Source organism: Carex rostrata, chromosome 18, assembly GCF_964058835.1.
Source record: "Carex rostrata chromosome 18, lpCarRost1.2, whole genome shotgun sequence".
Lineage (NCBI taxonomy): Eukaryota > Viridiplantae > Streptophyta > Magnoliopsida > Poales > Cyperaceae > Carex > Carex rostrata.
Window position 1 is genome coordinate 2,154,994 of NC_135935.1, and position 23,016 is coordinate 2,178,009.

Below are 23,016 nucleotides of genomic sequence, written 5' to 3' on the forward strand. Positions count from 1 at the left end.
ACTCTGAAATGGCTTCCATGCATGTTAAGTTTTATTAAAATAAAAACGTCAGTTCTACATCATGTTTACAGAGCTCTGAAAATTACACACACAAATAAAACAAACATTTATCAGTATCCTGTTCCCCTCAGCCTATAAGCACGCCCTCTCCTTAAATTTCTGTACCAGCGCAGTGATACCGGAAAGCTGCTGTACCAGTACCACCATTGCATCCATATGGGTACACCCAGCCAGCAAATTAGCTTCGGTTCAGCAGTATTTGGCCCAGAGTGATAGTGGCTTGTATCGCATTCTGTACCAGCATCTGCGGAGGCAGAATATTTACCTCCCCAAAAATGATTGTATTGTGCTACTTCTACAACTACCAGCACTTCGCAAGGAATGCAAAACACCGTAGCTGGAGCTTGGTACTACCCGATGAGCGAGCAACATGGTATGAAGCCTGACATACGATCTCTACTGTCATGTGAAGGTTCATGCACAGGCAGATCTAGGATTTTCGTCAGAGAGGACAAAAATTTATCGAAACGGATTTAAAATATAGCTAATCGGATTGAAACTCATTAACTAATTGGATACTAAAAAAAACAATACTTTGACTTATATTTTTTAATGCTCTAATTTGTAATTTCTGATGTTTTAATTTATAATTCTAATTACTAATTATAATTCAAAAAATTTATTTTGATTTTAATACTAAATTTAATTCAAATTACAAATCAAACATTTAAAGAGTGACAATTTGGCGCTCTCTCTCTCTCTTGCTCGTTCGCACACTACAGGGAGACATACGTAAGCTGATGCGCTCTCTCTCCCCTTTTTTTATTTTATTTTATTTTTAAGATCCTTCTACTCTCTTTTTCACAAAAAATAATTTGGGCCAGCGGCTGCTAATAATTTTTGAAACTTGACAGCCACAGTTGACTCTTTGTATCTCTCTCCTCTCACTAGGAAACTACGTCCTTAATACCATGTGTTTGATCTAGAAAGGTTAAGAACAATTAATGACTTAGATCAAATCATACAAATTTACTGTTATTAGGTTATTTCGCGTGTTGAAATTAAAAATTCCAAGTTGACTTTTTGAACATTGTGTGGCTCTTCCTTCAACCACGAGTCCATGACCCCACTTCGAAACAGTCTGATTTTGCTGTGGCACTCGCAAATGTGTAAACTCGTGGGGTCTACTAGTACGAGCCCCTGTCATATGGCAATTTCGTTATTTTGGATATCGGAGGCATTAATTTATTCCGATTAAAAAAATATAAAAAATGTGTGCAAGTAAAAAATGATTATGCTCCATCTAAATTTTTATGATATCTATGGCATTTTTAACTCCACCTTTGAGTAAAAGAGTTGTTCGTAGTGTTTTTAATGCTGCCCAAATTAAGGATTGGGACCCAGAAAAACTAACAGAAAATAACTGTTTGGAAGTTTTGTTCTTAATTATCCAAACATCATATTATGATGAATGCATGAGATGCTCCCAGTGACCGGGTTAATAAGCCTAGTAGCTCATTTGCACCACACAACCTAGCTAGCTACCTGAAATGCCGAAATTTTTATTGTTACCATATTAAAAAAAAAAAAAAAAAAATCAAAACACTCTCGTTTGGTCATAATTTGAAAATAAATTACTTAGGCCGCAGAGCCAATCCGTGCACCCATTTAATAAGGACTGCACAGTTGATTCGAATCTGCGGCCTCACAATTTTTTTTTTTTAGAAATATTGATTAATTAATAAGAAAGGCACAAACTTTGAGATATCTCAGTCAACGCGAATTACAGGGCTCAAATTTAATTCTTTGAGCACGATTTTCAAGTAAAAAAGAAAAAGAAAAAAATTAAAACTGGGACCGCAGATTGAATCTACAGACTCTAATCTGAGGCTGTGTATTAGCTGTGCAGTTTCCATTAAATGGGGCCGCATATTGGTTTTGCGACCTGGGTATTGATAGAATTCTCCCAAAATGAGAGTGTTTTGGTTTTTTTATTTTTATTTTTTATTATGGTAACAATAAAATTTTTGGCCTGAAATGTGCATTGTCTATTTTGTGCGTTCGGTACAGAATGGTACGAGGTACGGACTCGGTCACATTGAATCTTGACTGGTATGGACTGTCATGGACTTTAGCTAGTGTTGAATGAAATTTCATTTTTCTGGTTTTACTCTTTTTCGTAGCATTTTAATTGATCAACAAAATTGGGTAAAGTTTAATATACATGAAGTTTATAATTTGAGATTGAATTGAAATAAAAATAATTCTATAGTTTAATTGATTGATCATTCATTGCTTACAAGGGTTTATATAATATATCTAATTAGTCATTATAATATTTCATAATTATTTTACTAGTTGTTAGGCTTTCCTATTACACGTAATTATTTAATTCAGAAAATTGATATTGTAATCTTGATGCAGCTTAGTGTCTCAAGCTATTTTTTAACACCTAACTCAAATTCTTTTTTGCTAACTCTTTTCTCAAGCTAGCTAGCATGTTACACTTTACTTAGCATGTGTCTCTGCATTTTTGCTGCTTGATTGTTTTTTGTTTACTTTCCCTTGAGCTGACAATCCAGATGAACAAGAAGAAGAAGAAAAAAAAAAAGCTAAAAAAAAGTTAGATGTATGAAAAGAACAACAATCGATCCAAGACTTTTCTTTCTTCCCAGCACTCGTAATTTTAAAGAACTTATCAAGCAAGTGGAGAACTGGACCCAAGCCAGCCTATAGTCAATACAACCAGCCAAGTAATAAATTTTTTTAGATTCATATTAGCTTGAAAAAATGTCTGAAAAGACAACCAAACGACAAATTAAGTGTGTTGATACAGTTTGAAAAAAGAGTCAGCAAATAAGCGATAAAAATGAGATTATATGCAAGTTGAGTTTCATTGAAATTTAAAATTCCAACTTGATGGAGAGTGTTGATTGTTGAAGATAAAAAATCAATTAGAGATCTTTTACATCGGTTGTATATTAATTAGACATCAATTAGTATTAATTAGCATTTATATATAGAAAATTATGTAATTAGGAAAAAAAATAGTGTTTCTTTAAAATTGATAGCTTATAAATAGGGTACATATAAGATATTGAAATAATATCAGAATCAATAAAATTAGTTTTTTTATCCTCTCAGATCAACAATAAAACACGGGAGACTAGGTACCATAGAGTTCTAATGAAAGAAATGAAAACAAATAACTAAAAAATAAGGTCAGTTGGCTTAAACTTATCCAGTAGAGCTGTTAGTAGAGACACGAGACCTGCTAAAAGAAACTAAAATGAATATTCAAGTTCAGAAAACTTTGACAATGCAAAGCACATCACATGTTGGAATCATTCCAGCTAATCAATTGGATTAATTACAAAGAAGAATTCGAGGGCATGTGACATGGTACATTCCTGTTCACATGCATAGTGACATCCTAGATTTGGATATTCTGTACTGGCAGTATAACTTTATTTCTCCTAGAAAAAAAAATTGAATAAATAAAGAAAAAGGTACATTGATCAAAATACTCAAATTTGTAAACAGTAATAGAATGAAATCGTTTATTAATTAGAAGAATCAACTTGGTTATTCGGAGGAAAGAGAAAAGGTAACGTCTCCGGCTTACAGTCCCTCGAAAATCTTCGCGTATAAAAACATTTCCTTTTTAGCTTAGTTCTGACGCGCTTTCAACTGCCGGTAACGGAAGAAGTACTTTTTCGGCCACGCGTTTTCAACTGCCATAACCGTTAATGACACACTTTCAACTACCATAATTTCACAGAATAATATTTGTATGTTCACATGATAATATGTGTATGTTCATAGGATAATATTTGTATGTTAATAGAATAATATGTGTATGTTCACAGGATAATATGTGTATGTTCACAGGATAATATTTGTATGTTCACAGAAGGTGATCCCCAGTTTAACTGCCGATTGTATTTCAATTGTACTTTGTTCGTTGACCACTCATTTTCAACAGCTTTCACGTGTTTTCATTTGGGACCACGCGGTTTCATTTGCAAAACATCTATTGAACTTGTTTATAGGATTATTTTCATACCGATTCTAATGAACTTGTTTATAGAATTAGTGTAAAAAGTCCGGAGATTTTTGAAAGACTGAGGGCCGGAGACTGTTAAGTGCTTCTCGGAGAAAAAGGGAATAATTGGATTCCATTGAACGAATGGAAGTCTGAAATCTTCTATGATTATTATAATTATTGTTTGATTCGTTCTGCTGTCCGCTTCAACAGTAACAGATTGCAATACCCGAAAATAAGCTCTCGATCTTATCCATTGGGGCAGAACTGCAGATATATATATATTTTTTTTATAAAATTCAAAATTGATTGATCCATATCTGTCAGCTCCCACTTGTAATTTGATAAACGAACTAGCTAATTCTACGAGCATTAAACAATAAGCAGTTGAAGGTTTTTTCCAATCCACATGAATCAATTTGTTTTTTTAGATTAAGATTAAAAATCAAATTTCACAAATTTAAATATATATCAAAAAAAAAATTGAACTGAAGAAATTCAATACTTCTCTCAAAAAGAAGAAGAGAAATACATACAAATTTATGTATTAAGAAATTTAAAAACCTTGGATATTATTCATACTTTAAGAAAAAAAATAACGGCTATATGGATTTTGCCTGGCACCATTTGTAGACAAAAAGAATCAACTATCGACCTTCTGCTGCTGTGCTTGAAAGTCGTCCAAACTAGTTTATTTTTCTTTTGAATTTGCAAGAGTTTTAAAAATATCATCAAGTTTGAAGGTGTCAAATGAACTTGCATATATAGAATTGCCTTGTGTTGTTGGTGGCTGCTCTTACCCAATAAAATCAATAATTGCTTTCAGTTAGAATTTTTTAATTTCACGTGATTATTTTTCTCAAGTATCAGTTAAAAACCCTTCTTAATTTCCAATTATTCCCTTCATATGAACTATTTAATAAGGATTTCGATTTTCAACCTACTCTGCTGATTAATAAACGTCAGTAGTTGGCTTGTCTATTGTTTGGTATGGTACACTTAATTCAAACTTCATAATTTTTTTTTTCTAGGGAGAATTTCATATATACCACTAAAAACTGTGAAATTATGTATTATCATCCAAATTTCTGTAATTACATATTTACCATCTAAAAATATAATAATTAACATATTTACCCAATTAATCAAAAAATGAGATTAATTAAGTTTAATATTATATAAAATATAATTAATAAGTTATTTAGTCTCTTCCCTTCTTTCGCCCCTTCCTCTTCTGCGCATAGATTTTCCTCTGACTTTTTTGGACATAACTTTTCATTTCCGCTGAAACTCTCTCCTTATCTCGTTTCTCCCACTGAAACTCGGAGAGAAGGGGGTAGCAGACTCGGATATTAGGATTTCAACCCTAGCTTGAACGTCTAAAAATAAGATAATCACTCAAACTTTTCCAACAAAACAACTCGTACTGAATTCAACACTGGTATTGTATCGCAACCAGTTATCAAAGTAGTAACTGAGAATTCGTGTTTTGTTATTGGCTCAGTTTAGAATATTTGTTTTTAATCTTTTATAGTGGGTATAAATGAGAACATTTCTAAGAAAAGAAAGAGAGAGTGCTAAGTTAATCCTTGATAAATTATAGTTTTAAGAAAATTAAACATAATTAATATGAGTTTTGGATATATTTGATATATGCTAAAGTTATATTGAGTAAATATGTGAATTATTAGATTTTTAGATGGTAAATATGTAATTTCAAAAAATTGGATAGTAAATATGCAATTTCACAGTTTTTGAGTGGTATATATGAAATTCTCCCTTTTTTTTTTTCTAAGGTTCAAACTTCATAATTTTATGATTTTATCTAGCTACTTTGGAAAGAAGCTATTTGTCAGCAAAAGACGTCATGCTTCAGTTGGGCAACAGCAGCTAGAAGCCTAGAACTATATACATAATTTTGAGTCCACATGATATCTCATTATTTTAGTTTATCTAGAATAGGACCAAATTTTATAGGGTGCCTATTCGGAATGCAAGAGGCAACCGGGCAAGAATTATCATGCTTTGAGATTCGTGCATACAAGATTTGAACTGTTTAGATTTTTCATATATCAACTCAAATTTTGAGATATATCAGAGGATGCGAACTCCAGATCATTTTTTTCCATTATATGATACACACAAAAAATTCCAGATCAAATTTTTTTTTTAGTAAAGGTTGGGAGTTCGCATACAAGGACTAAATAGCTAACTTATTTTGTATCCATAGAATATTTTTGTGTATATCATATAATGGAAAAATTGATATAAGAAATATATCATATAATGGAAAAATCAATAAGCAAATGGTTAACTTATTTTGTATCCACTATGGTTTTTCCGTATCCATCATATCCACACACCGTATAATTAGTCCCAAGAAAAATGAAAATCAGTAGCAGAAAGTCGAAAACCTACCACTACAAGGTCAGTATATGAGCCATATGCAGTCCCAACACTCGTGCACAAGAAGGATGGTTCATTTCGCATGTGCGTAGATCAGTCGAGCCCTCAACAAGATCACTGTCAAGTACTGATTTTTGATACCTAATAAACAACCTCCTAGACCACTCCACAGTGGATCACTAAATCCCCATATCATCTAGCAAATACCTCTTTGCAATGTACTGGTACAGACACTCCATTACTAATGCCTCCAGCTATGCGGGACAATGTGAGCCTCGACATTGTTTTAGGCTAGCTCAAACATAGTGAGCCAAAAATCTCTTGATGTTGATAGTTGAATAGTTGATCGATTCAAAAAGATAACTTCTTTCGTATCATTTAAATTTTAAATTTTAAGTTACTAAAATAAAAATAAACGCATATTTTAAACATGTGAATCCCTCTTTAATCTTTATACAATTAATTCAATTTAAATTGGACGGATCATATCGGGAAAAAAAAGAGAAAGAAATGGACGGTCTTTCAAGTGAAAAAGTATCATTCAAACTGATCTAGGGATCTGACGGACTTCATATGAGTATGTATGTATTGGTCGAGTAGAACTAGGGTGTGTTCACCAAGTTTCTTAGTGAACTCATCGAATCAGCTTTAAACAACGAATCCAAACCGTTAAAACCCGGCTACTTTACGAGGGTGTGTCTACATGTAAAAATTTTAAACATTCAAATTAATTTAGTATAAAGTCAAGTGGTCAAAATTAGAAGGTTAATAAATTAATTTTAATGCATTTATTTCTTTAACGCTTTTTGACCACTTGACTCTATGCAAAATTAATTTCAAAATTAAATTTTTTTTACATGTAGACGCATCACTTATAAAAATAGATGAATTTTAACTGCTTGAATCCGTTGTTTAAATCCGATTCAATAGATTTTAGACTTGAATTCACTAAGAGACTTGATGAACTTAAGAACACCCTAGTTCTACTCTGTATTGGTTTTCAAGAATTCTCTATGTTTGAGGCTTGATCTGGATATTAATCCGGCTCAATACTCGGCCCATATAAATGAGGCCCATTGGACCATATGTTCGATAGGGAAATAACAAATGTATCTTATTTCAGCCCGTAAGTGATCATTAGTTGGAAGTCCGAAAGGTTGTAAAAAGCCTACTTGAATAAATAAAATACAATAAAAAGGAAACAGAAGGAGACTTCAAATGTTATTTCTCAACGCCTCTGGTTTTATAGAAATTATCCAGATTCAAATGTTATTGTTAGTGGTAACTGGTAAGTAGTTAAAATTCATTTTAAGCTAACCGATTCAAATTGTCATTGTTATTGTTCAGTAATTATAATATGCTTCATAACTATTAACAATAAAATCCAAAATCTTGCCCAGAAGAGTTACAACAATGTTGAACCATTCTAATCGCAAAAGAATGAATACCAAATATCTACGATCATTCAAAGAATAGACAAATAATAATCATTAATCAACAAACCAATTATCATTGCACCACGCCACTCTTTTTGGTTATAACTTCATCAACGGAATTTGAAAAAAAAATACAATTACATAGTCTGGAATTTATACAAATCTTATCTCAGTTCTTAAGTCGTTGAAATTTTCGACCGTGGTGGAAAATGATTCTTTAGACCTTGACGACCTTGAAGATCTTGCTGAAGAAGCGGGCGAGTTGGCCTTCGACTTAGATTTTTTTCTTCTGGTATTTTTCGGGGGTTTTGGTATGTCGGGGCAAGGCACCGGCTCTGAGCAAGCGGTATCTGAAAATAAACTATATACTGATCCATCTCGAGACTGTTCAAAATCTGTCATTTGACAAGAAAAGGAAATAGAAAATACAAGATCAATACGTGCTATCCTCAATATTTGCTCAAGTTTTCTTCTTGAGCAAAGTGATGTTATTTATTTATATTTAAATGACAATTGTCGACAGTTTTCATTACAAATTAAGTGATATTTTTTAAGGGAAATATGAAATATTTCTTCTTAGCAGTCATTTGCTTTATTTTTTAGGTATAGACATGCATGTAGTGGTGTCCCATGATAATAATACTTGTTTAATTAATACATATACGGTGGTCTTATACTTTGTCTAATTGACAAACGATTATATGTGTGGGGTCCCAATATTTTTGTCTCTCAGTATAAAATAAAAAATTTCCAACTTCGGCACAATAAAAATTAAAAAATTACTGTCCACACAAAATGTGTACTATGGAAAAAATAAAGGTTAACCGAATTGTAGTTAATTTGGAAATGACTTTTTCTTTTTCTTTTTTACCACAGTATTTTCCTCCTCTGACTTATATACATAATGCAGTGTATTTCTAATTATTTTTGTTTTTCTACAGACAGTACAACACACTAGGCTGCGAAATATATACTAAAAAAAAATAGGTATAGTAAACGAAAAAGAAGATAAAAAATTTCATTATAACATTATATCACTAATTTACTACACCTGAAACCAATGAAAGAAGACGATGTATCAAAAATAAAGGGATAATTAAGATGATATACCTTGAGAAGTCCAGGAGGTTTCTCTTGAGACGTCTCTGGAATTACTCGGAGTGCCCATGGTACTGGAGTAGTCTCCCAACTGTTTTAATAAACAAATCATAGTTTATATCTTTCAGTAGAAATTATATATTTGCATAAACTTGTAAAGATGGACTGTAAATAAAAATTAAGTATTTGTATACTTGGAGATCAAATTTTATATTTTTTAGAATTTTTTTAACTATTTTTTTTAGATAGATACAAAATCACGGTTTTAAAGAGATTCTGGATCATCCGATAAAGTGATATTATACCTATGTAAAAAGATAGTAAAAATATTCTAAAAAATATAAAATTTGGTCTCCAAGAATATTTTATTATGAAGATTATGTTGAGCGGTTCGGATCGACTATTCGGACTTTAAAAACGGAGATAAAAAAAAAAATATGGAGCATATTGGAGCACAAAGTTATGGTGCATTTGAACCCTCCTCTATACCTTGTGTCTTTTAATATCAATGCATATCGACATAATTAGAACAACAGAAAATATTCATATACTTTGCCTCTGTTTCATTAAAGTATTATCTTTTAATTGAGAACTCTAGATGATGTTCTGGTTTTCTCGCAAAGAAATGGAAACCGGTTGTATGAATATATATAGCACCATTTTCTCAAAAGGAAAACAGAAGTAAAATGTAGAATTGGGGTCCCTAATCAACTTTAATGGACATGGCTAGTAGGAACAAGATGGCCAAACAATTTTGTAGGAATAAAGGTCATGTTTGGTTGTGGAGTAAAGTTAAACCGGATTAAATTTCTTACTCCAAGCTGAACTGGAGTAAGTTAATCATGTTTGGTGGAGTAAGCTAAACCACCTCTTTAGGTGGTGTAAGTTACTCCGGTTTAGCTCAAATCTTACTCCATCTTAAACCGCTTATATTACTTCTCGTTTGGCTCCTTAAGCGTGGAGTAAGGGGTTTACTCCACCTCTTACTCCACAACCAAACATGGCCAAAGAGGGTAAGTAATTACCCAGCTAGGAGAGCTGCTTGGGCCAGTCGGGCTTTCCCAACCGATATGCGCAACATGTTTCACGTCCGTTGGATGCCCAATTTCGATATTATTTGAGGATTCTTTTACCACTGCAAGTTAATTTATGTACACAAATTAAGAATTGTCATTTCTTTTTTATCAACTTTTTTCATCTATATACTCAGTTTGTGTCTCACACAAGGAAAATTGATCAAATATCGATAAAAAAAACCCAGAGAGAGTATCAATTTTTACCAAATATCTGAGAGATCAACTTGAGTCCCTTGAAGACTCCTTTCAACTTGGTAGACATATATTGGGTGAGATGAACCGCCTTAGCAAGCATTCAGTTAAGAAAAAGAAACAAATTAACAACAAACAATTGCGTAGATGAACAAAGGTTTTAGTACCAAAAAACACCTAAGAACATAGTGAGCAAAGCATCAATATAAGTTGGCAATGATATGTCTATGATCACCATTACACTTAAGGAAAAAGCTCAACAAAAAATATCTACGATAAAATGATGCATTTCTACGAGAGATACTTCTGGGGGTGTTACCTTATCATGAGTGAATTAAGAAAAAAAAAAAGAACAAATATTCAGATATGATGTCTTGCATTGATATACTAAGAAGTTTGCTAAGCATGATTTTACAAAATACCTTTGTGATGATGCAGAGACTGTTGCTTGAATTCAGAGAAGTTTCTTCAGCAAAGGATAATCTGTAAGAACAGATTCGTGGCCATGCATCTCTAATAATTTCTGATATAATAGGCTTTATACCAGTTAGACATGTCCTACTATTATTTTATAGGTTGTCTACAACTTGTACTCACAATTTTATTATATGTATAAGCTGTAAGGATAAAGAGAGGAGGTGGATGTTGGATTTGGGTCTAGAAAGATAAAGAACTAACCCATTAAGCTTGGAAGCAGTATAATTCCAACATGACCCTTGGAATTTTCTTTTGGTCTGATCTGGTACATAAAGTTACCAGTTTGAACCCTCATCTGAAAGGGTTACTACAATGTTTGAATAAATCAAAGTGATCATTTTATGTCATGTATCAATCATTCAAGTTACAAGTCACTATGCACCATGGATTTCTCATCTGATAATTTAGTAAATAAATTTGAAAATATAACTCTTACAACCTTTCGATTTTGTGTCGTAATTAAAAAAAAAAATTGCGTACGATTGTAGGTTTTCAATGTGATATTAAATTAAGGAGATATCTAAATATTATTTTCTTTCTGTCATTTGCTCACACACGGTTCTTAGTTGTATATTTATTTATTTTTACTATAATATATTTGCTGCTGCTTAAGCCCAGTCTGTCCATCCAACTTGATTGAAAGAACTTTTATGTATCCAAAAGTAAGAGGGAACTCGTTTTCCAGAGATTTTATTAACAAGTTTTGGAATTAATATATATTATCCCAAATTTTATTAAATTAATTTACAACGCAATACTTAATAATGTAACTGCCAGATGAGGATTAAACTTACTTGACTCGTTTGATATATCAAGAAATACCGCAAGAATAATAATTTTTAAAAAGTAAAAAAAAAAGAATAATAGGTTAATACTGTTATTCGGATGAAACTAATGTTATTCTCACACTATTCAAAATAGTGAAAACGTTATTCAGTAAATCGTTAGTTACAATATAGTCGGATTATTGATGATGGTGATAATAATAATAATAATATTTATTATTATTATTATTATTAAATAAACAAATATATAACTTGCTACTCGATCGACTCATTTGCTAAATCAGTATGAGCACATTTTCTTATTGAAAAACTAAGTAAACAAACACTCGGCACGAAAGTACATTTTCAGAAATGTCATCTTTCGTTCTTAATAAAAAAATATATATTAATTTCAAGGGCTAAATACTTAGCAAAGTTCTTCATACATTTAAAAAAGTGATATTATATTTTCTTAATATATAACATAACATGACATTCACTGGTTAAAGCTAGGCACTATGCGTTGTCAAGTAATTAGTTGGGAGCTGCTTGAAGAGTTCAACATCCACATTGCGAGGGTCTTGATTGAAAACCAGGTCTTCATAACTCTTTGCATTAATTAACCGGATTGTTATTACTTATTCCAGTCCTTATTTTTTAAACTAAAGAATAGTTGGTAGGGAACAGTCATGTGCCTAACATGCTTGCCTGATTCTTCTCTCGCAGCGATGTGCCTCACCAAAGGGATCCCTGATCAGGCCTACGGAATATTATTTTTAAGCAATCTATTGAGATATCCTTTTGAATTTAAAAAAGAATTGGGATATTGGAGGTTTTGCAGGTTTTATTAAAGAATCACAGCTGTCTGCGTTGTTCACAACACGTCTATTATGTGGCCCGTTGTTTACAACACGCCTAATCAAAATAGCACAAACCGGGCTCCAGGAGGACCTAATGGTGTTGTGCCAACTCTCCAATAAGGCAAAGAAAAGGTTTTATCAATTCAATACCGTTGCTATTTTATCATTTTCTGGACTTGGATTAAGTAGAACTCAATAAATGCACTTGATACAATGAAATAGGTAGATCCATGACTTCAGCTCCTATCTAAGAATACGTTTTTACAACAAAGAGTACTAACAAACCTGAACTCCCCTTCGTTTGGGAAATGACAATTGATGGGCATATCAACCAGAGGCAAAACAAGTCTTGAACAAAACCAATAATCAAAGAGTATTACCAAAGAGAAGGCATGCAAGCTATGTATTATTACCAGGTCTCATTAAAAAACAAAGCAAACTGATACAGCACAGTAAAATGACAAAAAAAACAGCAAGGTATAAATGGTACAATGCCATCTGGTCCAGTATTGCTAGAGATTTAAGCCACATAATGCTAGGAAACATTTAGTAAAGTAAAGAGGATATAAGCAACATCATCTAATCAGACAAACAGATATCAAATATTCTCAGACTACTATTTATACATATATTGCTCACTTTCAAAGCCAGCCAATCTAAGAAGCTTTAGAAACCATGAAGCTTGATGTCTTCCTTCTTCACAATTCCAGCCTGTGGCACAACAATTTCAAAGAAAACGATAAGATAACCACGGCAAAAGTGTAAATTATTAAGTTTGCAAAAAAAGCCCTTATTTATCCCAGGAACTTACAAAATTCAAAATCATTCTACAGAAGTACCCCAACTATCAAGTGTGAATAATTGAGTGCTCACCCAATTTGCAAATTTTGTCTTTCAGAAGTATCTACTTCCACTTGAATAAGTTATTTAACAATGAAAATGCAAAACACTAATGAAACAAACCCAGTATTCAATTTAGTTTATTTACAGAAGTTCCAAAATATGAATTATATTACACTAAATTAACAAAGAACAGGATAAACATTCCATTTAAATTCTCCAATAACGTCAGAATTTTGTATTCAAATATTGAAAAAACTTTTCTGCAGCTCTACCCATTAAGCCAAGTGCAGGTACAAATTTCATTTTATACAGAGATGCAATCATGATAATAAATGAGAGAGAGCTTAAAATAAGTACTGGAGGTAGTACCTGAATAAGGAAGTTGGAAACATTCTTGCGCTGGTCACCTTGGAGCTGAATAACCTATATATTTAGGCCAATAACTCATTCAGTTCACTGAACACAATAGGCAACCCAAAGGTGCTATTAGCTGGAGTTTCTGGTACCAAAGCACATATGTGCAGACACAGAGTTACATGCATAGAGAGGAAGGACACAAACCTGGCCTAACTCGGGGTCCTCGACAACAGTGCCGTTACAGCAGAAATCTTTCTTGAGGTCCTTGAGAATCTTATTGTAGGAAAATTCCTTCTTCAGTCCCTGCACAGTTGTCAGGCTCTTGCGACCATTCCTCTGCTGTATGCGAACATGAACATACTCCTTTGATCCAGCCCCTGCGTCCTCAGCATTTGCCTCCGCAAACGGATCTAAATCCATTACATAATCAACTATTGTTAGTACATAGGAAAACTAAACGTTGTTTCAGGAAACTGGAGAAGAAGACATTGTTTGAAGCTGGTTATAGGTCCACACAAATCCTTTAAACTATTACTAGACAATGCAATAAATGTTTCAGTATGCAATCAACAAAAAAAAATGCTACAATCTAAGTTCTGTGCCTTGTTCTCTACAAATTAAAGTCATCAATCTACTTAATCATTTGCACAAATAAGAAGACCAGCAGTTTGTCAATATTTGTATACCAAAAGCAGTTGGCAGCTCTGCGTCAAGATCAGACATGAACTCTTGGCTTCTTTTTGAAATCTTGAACTGGAAAGCAACAATAACTCTGGCCTTGTCTCTGAGTAAGAAAAAAGTTACAACCAAGTTATTTTCATGAATTATCTTTTAGTTATAAATAATGAATGAAATGGAAACTAAAATAATTAACTAGATGTTCCATGCAAGGATATCGCATTTCTTCTCATCAATTAAATTGATATCCATTAATTCTTTTTTTTTTTGACAAAAGTGGGAGATACCCACTGATTTCATTAGAAACCATAATGTTTTACAAGAATGTGGTACCAACCAGCTGGTACCAATAATCCTACTACCAGAATGATTACTATAAATATATACATACAAAAAACATCAGTGACAGAGACATAATGGAGCTACAATAAAACCATCAAAAGTACATACATAAGATTTTTTAAAAACAATTTACAATAGTTAACATCTGTCGTTTTGCTTTTCTTAATTTTCTTCATAATAGTAAGCTACTCATCCATTACACCATGAGCATAAATAAATCATGAACGATTTTGAGAGAGACAACAAGCTTGTGTCAAATCGGAAACCCTTTGTTTTTGAATTAGTACTGCCTTTTCATTTTCAATAAATTTGTAGTTTTGTACCATAAAATGATGCAGTAGAGTGTGATTGTTTCTAAAATCCAATTAATTAGACAAAAAAGTGTATGATGGCTACATAATACTCCCATGCGGATTTGATTACAAACCTAAAAACAAAGTAAGAAATTACCTAGCAATTTTATTAAAATAAAAAACCCTAGTTTTCCAAGATATAAAAAAACCGAAGAAAATTCGTTTCAAGAACAAAATAGTTATTGTGCGAAAAATATTAATTCAGCCAACCGCAAATAAACAACAATTTTCAGAAGCAGATTACAAAGGACGACCAATCAAATACCTGATCCAGTATTTTCAAAAATAAAACAAGATGGTGCGAAACATCCGCCAGGATATATACAATTAACAGCAAATTTTTTTCCATCAATTATAGATCGTGGGACTTCAACTGCACTTCAATCAACACTTCTGACGCTGATTACATCAACAAAACAAAAATAAAGACGGAAATAAATAAAAGGCGAGAAAAAAATTGATACCTTTGTGTAGATCGGAGATCGGGCTCTGAAAATAGAAGAAAATCGCCCGAAAATCGGACAGGCCTCCCTTACTTTGAATGAAATTCAGAAAAATCCAGGGGTAGAGGAAACTATTTCTTTTGTTTTAAAGACTATCCCTCCGCCGTCCACGTGAAGGGAAAGATACTATTGCCCTGGTTACTTATTGCGTGCACTTGGAATATATCGTATAGGATGGGGTCGAAGGCAAAATAAAGGCGTTTGGTTTGGTTAGTGATGAAAGCGTGAACCTCTCGTACTAATACAATGATCCGAGTTTAGGGAACATCATCTCGGAAAGGACGAGGATTAATGGTTCTGTTCCAATAAAAGCATTGAATTAACCATGCGGATTTTCCACCACCGTCGGATTAATTTCTCGTGCATGTTATTCTTTCACTATGCTGATTATATGGAAATATGGAATTCGTATCGCCTAAGGTAAACGAATATTTATGTTTGGATCTGGACCGTCCAGTCTTAATTCGCACGACATTTAATGCGGCCCGTGCGTTCCATCTCGGTCGGATTGGCCTGATTGCTGTGATCCAAACATAAATATTTTGTTACCTCAGCGGATACAGACTCTGATTACCTGTGGACGTGTACTCTATGTATCAATTGAAATGGCATTTGTAGCCTTCTAGGTGTCTGAAAGGAGAATTAGAATCTGCTAAAATCTTAATTCCAGATTTTATAACAAAATCTCACCTTTCTCTCTATCTCTCTCCTCAAATATTTGAAGAGAGAGAAATAAGAGACAGAGAGAGAGAGAGAGAAGAGATAGGATTTCACGATCCAGAAATATGGATTGAAATTTCAACTAATTTGAACTCCTGAAAAGATAACAGAGCGATCATAGCACATAACAAAAGATATCACTGAAAGATGGTTTTTAATTACTAATTTACTATCTTAATACGGAATTAAAAAATAATTTGATCATATCTATTTATCCAAATTTACAAAATATTTTTATAAATACATGTACATAGAATACATACAATATTCCGTCACCTAGTTATATAAAAAGCAAAATTAGATAACAATGTATAAACTTATCTAACTTGAGAAAATAAAATAAAAGGCTCTTTTTGAAAAGAGGAGGGTTCAAATGTCTCCATATTTTTGTGCCTCCATCATGCCTCCATCTCTCTCCATTATTTTCAAAGTTCAAACAGTCGATCCGAACCGCTCAACCTAACCTCCATACTAAAATATGTTTGGAGACCAAATTTTATATTTTTAGAAATTTTTTTACTATATTTTTAGATAGGTACAAAATCAGTAAATCTGAACCATCTAAAAACAGTATTTTTGTACCTATCTAAACAAGTAGTAAAAAAATTCCTAAAAATATAAAATTTGGTCTCCAAACATATTTTAGTATGGAGGTTAGGTTGAGCGGTTCGGATCGACTGTTTGAACTTTGAAAATAATAGAGAGAGATGGAGGCATAATGGAGGCACAAAAACATGGAGGCATTTGAACCCTCCTCTTTTGAAAATGATCTATATTTGGCCATGCGTTGAATACTATAAAGAATCTGTTAATGTTAGTGACAGTAAAGTGTTACGTGACTTGACGTGATATGACTAATAATTTGTGATTTGATCACGTCATGACACATCACTATTTTTTTTTCATATTACTTGATTAAAAAAATAGAAGACATTCAATCACACGAAAGAACATATCACGTGCCGTCACACTATGATCAAAATTTAATTTGATTAGCCATGTTTAGTTTTTTTGTTGTTGCAGATTTTAAGTTATTTTATAAAAAATATTAAACAAATTAAATTATAAGAAAATATTAAAAAAATAAATTATAATAAAGAAACAATTTTGATATAATTGATCACGTACATGTTAAGAGACTTGACCATACTAATTTACACGATATGTCATGACATACTATTTTCAATTAAAAAAATATGTCACATAAAGAAATACGTCACATGATCAATACATGTCACACAACAGGCCTTTTGGTAAGAAAATAAAATAAAAGGACTATTGAAAATGACACATATTAAGTACCATAAAAGAATCTGTGTCAATTTTAAAGCATGTGATACATTGAAGACTTTCCTTAAAAAAACAAGGAAAAAAAAAGACACATTGAAGACAGAGAAACAGAATGGAGATTGTTGTCCTGCGCGGCGGTCGGCGGAACAGGACAAATGAATCCCAGACAATTTGATTTGATTTGATTTCTCGTCTACGTGCCACTCATAAAAGTTTCCAAAGAAGATGTACATATTTTCTCAACTGTACGATAATCACCTAACAAGTAACACCAATCTCTTAAAAAAAAAAAGGTAACACCAGAGAGGAAATTATTCCCGTAAATGGTGTTTGGTCAAAGTCTAAATTATAGAATAAAAAGTTTAGGCTTTAGTTGTTCCATCAAATTCATAAATTAGGTCTAATTTAACTAGGCATAATTTTAAGAAGTATGATAATTGTACTTCAAATAAAATCTCCGAACGTGTTATTCAAGTAGTTTAACAGAAAAATTTTCAATGTTATCTAACTTTCATTTTCAGCTCTAATATTATAATGATACAAGGTTAAACCTTTCATCTCTCGTACTCTTCACATCCAACATAATTTTATCAACCAAACACGAGTCAATGGAAAGTTTTTGTTCATTTTTATTCCCTCCCTCCCTCTACTCTCCATCCAAACAAGGTGTAAGAGGAGGGATCCGATTACCGAATTTGTATCCTCTGCATTAACTCAGAAGGGAATCCGATTTGTTTTAAAATTCGTGCGGATTAGATCCACACTAATATTAAAGGCCCCTCTATATTTTAGGCAAGATCCGGATTAGCTCCGTTTGAAATCAAACGGTTGAGATTCATTAACTCAAACGATTCTTTTTTGAGTTAATGCTGAGGATACGCATTCCCAATTACCAAAATTTTGAGTTACCACAAAGTTACGACAATTATTTTCTACATTTTCAAATTCCAATTCGTCGATCCAAACCGTACAACATGATCTCCACAATAAAATGTGCTTTAAGATCAACTTAATAAATAGTAAAAAAACTCAAAAAAATGTAAAATTTGATATGGGAAGCACATTTTATTGTGGAGATCACGTTGAACGGTTTGGATCGATGAATTGGAATTTGAAAATGTAGAAAATGATTGTCATAACTTTGTGGTAACTCAAAATTGTGGTAATTGGATCCCTCATCTTATATTAAACCCTTCAAATATTATATAAATAATTGCAATTTATAAAAAAATTTAGATTTGTCGTCCATCGTTTAAATATAGTAAGATTTATCTGAAGCTTTACTTGTTAATTAAAATTCAACAATGTTGTCATTAACAAATCTTAAATCCGATACCATCATGATATCATCAACTATGCATTTCATTCTCAAAATATTTTGCCAAAAAAGGGGAAACGTGTGTTCATTCAAAAGCATAATTTAACGTTAATGCAAATGTTCTGTTGTACTGTAACATTTTACTGCTAGTTTAGGCCATAAAAACAAGAGCACGCATGCAATCTTATGAAAATGTCTTAAACAAGATCAGCCATTGTTATCCCCAGACCAAACATAATATAAGGATTATAAAAGCAAGTGGAGCTACTTGAGTTGTACATATCCTAGAACCTAGACACAAATTCAGGTAAGAACTGATCATTCATTCATTTGCTGTGATTTCGAGACGAGCACTTATTAAATGAACTATTTAGCATTTTGGAATCCTAACTGGCTATACATTGAGTGCCACAACCAATAGTATTAGACATTTAAACTAGTTGCTTGAGTCATGACAGCTCACTTGTTGTTTTCTATTAAGCAGCTCGTTATAAACTGCAAGTAAAATCATGCTCTAGTCTTACAAATAAGTATCAATATCAAGTAACATGGCCAGTCCCCTATAACCTGCAACCACACCTCAAAGCTCTTCCATTACCTGTATTGACATTCCGCACTAGCACAAGTCGGTTCAAGTTATTTTCTTAATTTATTAAATAAAATGGAACACTAAATAACATTCCATATGACACACAGCATATGCCCAATTGCACAATGGCTCTGTGCATAGCTGAAAAGTTGGAAATTAATCCCTAATGCTCCGGCTTCACCTTCACATCACCATTAGGTAGATTACCTTGCGACTGAGCTAGCCGCTTTGATTCCTACACAAGTCAAGATGGGCACTTGCATTAATTCATTTTGCTCAAAGAAAAAAGTCTGTGCAGTACACAGTTAAGGAAAATAATGATATTAAGGTCATTAAAGGTTCTTAGCTATTTGAGGTTTTCGTTTGGAATTTTAAGACTTACAGCAGCTGAGGTCGCACGTATCTCCCTATATGCTTCCACCTCATCAGGAAATGTTTGCTCCAGGTCCTCTAGCAAGTGCTTGCGCAGACCCTATATTCATCACGGGAAGGACAGAAAAAAAGAATAATGTAAAGCTAGTCATGATTCATAATCATGTAACAAATAAATTGTCACGAATTCTTTTGTATCATACATAAAACAAAGATTCAGAATTAATTCATGTAAGCTTCATGCACCAGAGATATATATTATTGGTATGATTGTACAACAATTTCAACTTATTATTTAAATAAAGGCATGCAGAAGTAGGGGTGTTCATTGGGTCGGTTTGGTTAAAACCGAATATAAATAGTCAAACCAAAATTTTATTCGATTATAAAAAATATACCCAACCAACCGAATTAAACTTGTCAACCGAATAATAACCAAAGTAAATATCAGTTTGTTTGGTTGAACCGGAATAAGAAAAGATTAAATGATAAGAGGTCAAAGCTCAATACACACACAAATACATTTAATAATTATAAAAATAAATATTAATTATATATAAAAGTTGTTGACATTACATACATAAGTTGTTCAATTCCATACCAAATATGTCGATGTTCTAAAATATCCAAACCAACATATAAGTTCATATTACAAACATTATATATAAAGCATGAATTTGAACTATATAGAGTTCAATCGGTTCAGTCTTTTCGGTTTTGAAAATTGAGTGAGTCTATGGTACTATGCATATCACGGGTTGTTACCGTGCTACGGCTCTATATTCGAGTTTTCAAATCCTAACGGTCGATCCGAACCGTTCATCTTATTCTCCATATTAATGTGTTTGGAGACCAAATTTTACATTTTTTTTAATTTTTTTACTATATTTAGAAAATCACTTGATCTGAAAATTCTGGACCATCAAAGACAGTGATTTTCAATAAATCTAAAAAAATAGTAAAAAAATTTCAAAAAATGTAAAATTTGGTCTCCAAACACATATTAATATGGAGAACAAAATGAACGGTTCGGATCGACCGTTAGGATTTGAAAACTCGAATATAGAGCCGTAGCACGGTGCTAAATCGTAATATGCATAGTACCATAGACTCACTCTTGAAAATTTTAAACCGAACCAAAAATAAAAAAACTGTAAGTAATTCAAAATTCAACCGAACCAATCCATTTATACTGAAAAACTGGATCCAATGAACACCCCTATGCAGAAGTCAAGTGAAATGTGTCCATAAGTGATAAAAACCTGACAGCTTTGCATGTTTGGCAAATATATCAAAAAATTAGCATACACATCAAAACATGAAGAGTGTTGGCTCAAAATTTGACAAATATGAGCGCCTCCCATGCAAATAAGACAAAATATTGAGTCTAAGCTGCAAAAAAGGGAACATTTGTAGATACCTTGAAAGCATCAGTTTTCCCTTTGGTGATCTGATTTTTCGCAATACAGCTGTTTATCACATCTCTTGTGAACTCGTCTGGGTTCTTCCCATCATCAATGAGACTACAGTTTCAAAACAGCAAACAGCATTAACAAGTAATACAGGCAAAACAATAACAGCACGTTATCCTGGAAAAATTCAGTGCCAAGTCAGAGGTGACTCACTTGAGAACTTCCATCGGAACTTGGATTTTGCAGTTCTCTGCTAGCTTCTGCATAGTGTCCAACTCTGTCACGAGGACATTTCTGGCATAGAAAAACACATTTACAACAAGTTAGAAACTACTGTGCCACGTTCAAACATACAGGTCAGAGATGGCTTACTTTGCTATAACAGTAAAAAAGTGACAAATATTTGTCCAGTGGATTTGGAAGAGAATTATCCTCAAAGCTGACTTAATGTACTTCCTCATTTTGAATGAGATCATAATCCTCATTTTCATATTTCCTCCAGCAATTATAGGGATACAATTCAGACCATTTGATTCAAAAAAGATAAAAAGAATCCTGAATAAGGAGTTCAATGTGTGGTAGCGACAAATTCTTCCCAGTTATGTACAATCCTAAACCTAGCCTGCTCTCTTAGACTGGGCTGCTTTTGCTCTCACCCTCTCCTCCTAAGAGGCCACATTCTCTCTGTCTTTCTTTTTCCCTCTTTTCCAAGGCAAGCTGGTGTCAATGTTGCAGTGGGTTTGGTTAGAGAAACTGTACTGAGATATAAGAGCTTCATCGAGGCTCAAGGGAGGTTGAAAGGGTTGGAGAAACCGTCGAGGCGTGTGAAAGGATTAAGACACTTAAGAAGCAGATAAGGTCCTAACAGGAGAGTGATGGTATCCACTTGTCAGGTGCCGAAAATTTAATGATACCAAGAATTTTCTCAAGCTTCAGCAAAAGCTTTATTGTGGTTCTCATGTACCCTTAAAGAGTTCTTCAATTTCTTAGTTACCCCATTATTCTTTATTGTATCTAATATGCTCACCAACTTTCCTTCTCTTTCTTAATTGCCAAAAAATTATCCATAGTTAATGACTCATATAAATTTATTATTTTTAATAATATCCTCATTTTCTTCCATCATTTTTTTTTCACGCCATCTGTAACCTAGTAGGATAGAGAGGGGAACACGGAAACAATGGAAACAAGATGGAGGCACACTTCGAGTTAAGCAGAAGAGAGAGGAAAAAAGGATTCTCTCAATGATAACGAGCCTCACACATGTAATAAAGTTAAACCACCCGAGCAGGGGGTTTAAGTTAGACTTATGACATCTTAGGTAGGCCTAATTATTCTGCGCTTTACGGCTAAAGTGATAACTAAATCCCTTATCCCTCGGTTTAGGCCTCAACTAAATGGTGTTTCAGAAGCAATGTAATCCTAGCTTTGTACACATCCAGAGAAAAGGGAAACCACAACCCTAATACCAAAGGGGTATTGCAAATAAAACGAGAGATCATAGACAGTAAAAGAGAGACATACAATCGTTGGAGAAGTGGAAGCTGAGAGGAGACGTTGTAGGAAGAGACGGTGAGGTACAACTGGTGTAATACGCCTAGGCTTTTCTGGATCGACTCTGTAACCTGCGCCAAGTTCTGCTTCGCATCATCGCCGCCGGACTCTAAGGATGCGGAGGAGGCTGCGGCCGCGAGGGAGGCGCCGGAGAGGCCTCCGTTTCCGGCGGCGGAGTGAGGCGGTGATGGCTCCATATCTTTTCCAAAGAAGACTTGAGAATTGGGCTCCCAATTCTGTTTACACTGCTGTTCTGTTCTCTTACATGTACTCAGATGGGTTGGACGTAGGGGTGAAATTCAGAAAAATAGAAGAAAATCGCCCAAAAATC

At 33.3% G+C, this 23,016-nt stretch overlaps 3 protein-coding genes across 4 annotated transcripts; all 3 read right to left on the reverse strand.

The window, feature by feature from the left end:
- Window positions 1–7,795: 7,795 nt before the first annotated feature.
- On the reverse strand, window positions 7,796–10,902 carry LOC144569850 (CRIB domain-containing protein RIC10-like). Of its 2 annotated transcripts, XM_078320323.1 has the most exons (5): window positions 10,676–10,902; window positions 10,266–10,344; window positions 10,011–10,120; window positions 8,998–9,076; window positions 7,796–8,282 (listed from the first exon to the last, which is right to left on the reverse strand). In XM_078320323.1, the coding sequence occupies exons 2-5, from the start codon at window positions 10,321–10,323 to the stop codon at window positions 8,041–8,043; spliced, it is 489 nt and encodes a 162-aa protein (XP_078176449.1). In that variant the 5' UTR covers window positions 10,324–10,344; window positions 10,676–10,902; the 3' UTR covers window positions 7,796–8,040. The 2 variants fall into 2 exon arrangements, with proteins under 2 accessions (XP_078176449.1, XP_078176451.1); XM_078320325.1 differs by lacking the exon at window positions 10,676–10,902 and having other exon boundaries at window positions 10,266–10,348.
- A 1,828-nt stretch (window positions 10,903–12,730) lies between these two features.
- Window positions 12,731–15,534, reverse strand: LOC144569350 (protein translation factor SUI1 homolog). Its single transcript, XM_078319654.1, has 5 exons — window positions 15,392–15,534; window positions 14,241–14,338; window positions 13,759–13,964; window positions 13,567–13,620; window positions 12,731–13,065 (listed from the first exon to the last, which is right to left on the reverse strand). Exons 2-5 carry the CDS (start codon window positions 14,275–14,277, stop codon window positions 13,021–13,023), a joined length of 342 nt encoding a protein of 113 aa, XP_078175780.1. The 5' UTR covers window positions 14,278–14,338; window positions 15,392–15,534; the 3' UTR covers window positions 12,731–13,020.
- Window positions 15,535–19,202: 3,668 nt separating this feature from the next.
- Window positions 19,203–23,016, reverse strand: LOC144569349 (Mediator complex, subunit Med10). Its single transcript, XM_078319652.1, has 5 exons — window positions 22,656–23,016; window positions 21,345–21,425; window positions 21,140–21,242; window positions 19,730–19,819; window positions 19,203–19,582 (listed from the first exon to the last, which is right to left on the reverse strand). Exons 1-5 carry the CDS (start codon window positions 22,880–22,882, stop codon window positions 19,511–19,513), a joined length of 573 nt encoding a protein of 190 aa, XP_078175778.1. The 5' UTR covers window positions 22,883–23,016; the 3' UTR covers window positions 19,203–19,510.

Excerpts from the sequence above, each read along its gene's own strand:
- LOC144569349 (XM_078319652.1), bottom strand. The coding sequence starts at position 22,882 with ATGGAGCCATCACCGCCTCACTCCGCCGCCGGAAACGGAGGCCTCTCC. Across the intron at positions 19,820-21,139 it reads GGAAAACTGATGCTTTCAAG|GGTCTGCGCAAGCACTTGCT; the intron begins GTATCTACAAAT and ends TGATGAATATAG. Across the intron at positions 19,583-19,729 it reads TACGTGCGACCTCAGCTGCT|GAATCAAAGCGGCTAGCTCA; the intron begins GTAAGTCTTAAA and ends TGACTTGTGTAG.
- LOC144569850 (XM_078320323.1), bottom strand. The coding sequence starts at position 10,323 with ATGTCTACCAAGTTGAAAGGAGTCTTCAAGGGACTCAAGTTGATCTCT. Across the intron at positions 10,121-10,265 it reads GTTGATCTCTCAGATATTTG|TGGTAAAAGAATCCTCAAAT; the intron begins GTAAAAATTGAT and ends ATTAACTTGCAG. Across the intron at positions 9,077-10,010 it reads CAAGCAGCTCTCCTAGCTGG|TTGGGAGACTACTCCAGTAC; the intron begins GTAATTACTTAC and ends TTATTAAAACAG.
- LOC144569350 (XM_078319654.1), bottom strand. The coding sequence starts at position 14,277 with ATGTCTGATCTTGACGCAGAGCTGCCAACTGCTTTTG. Across the intron at positions 13,965-14,240 it reads AGAGCTGCCAACTGCTTTTG|ATCCGTTTGCGGAGGCAAAT; the intron begins GTATACAAATAT and ends TAATGGATTTAG. Across the intron at positions 13,621-13,758 it reads AGGACCCCGAGTTAGGCCAG|GTTATTCAGCTCCAAGGTGA; the intron begins GTTTGTGTCCTT and ends CTAAATATATAG.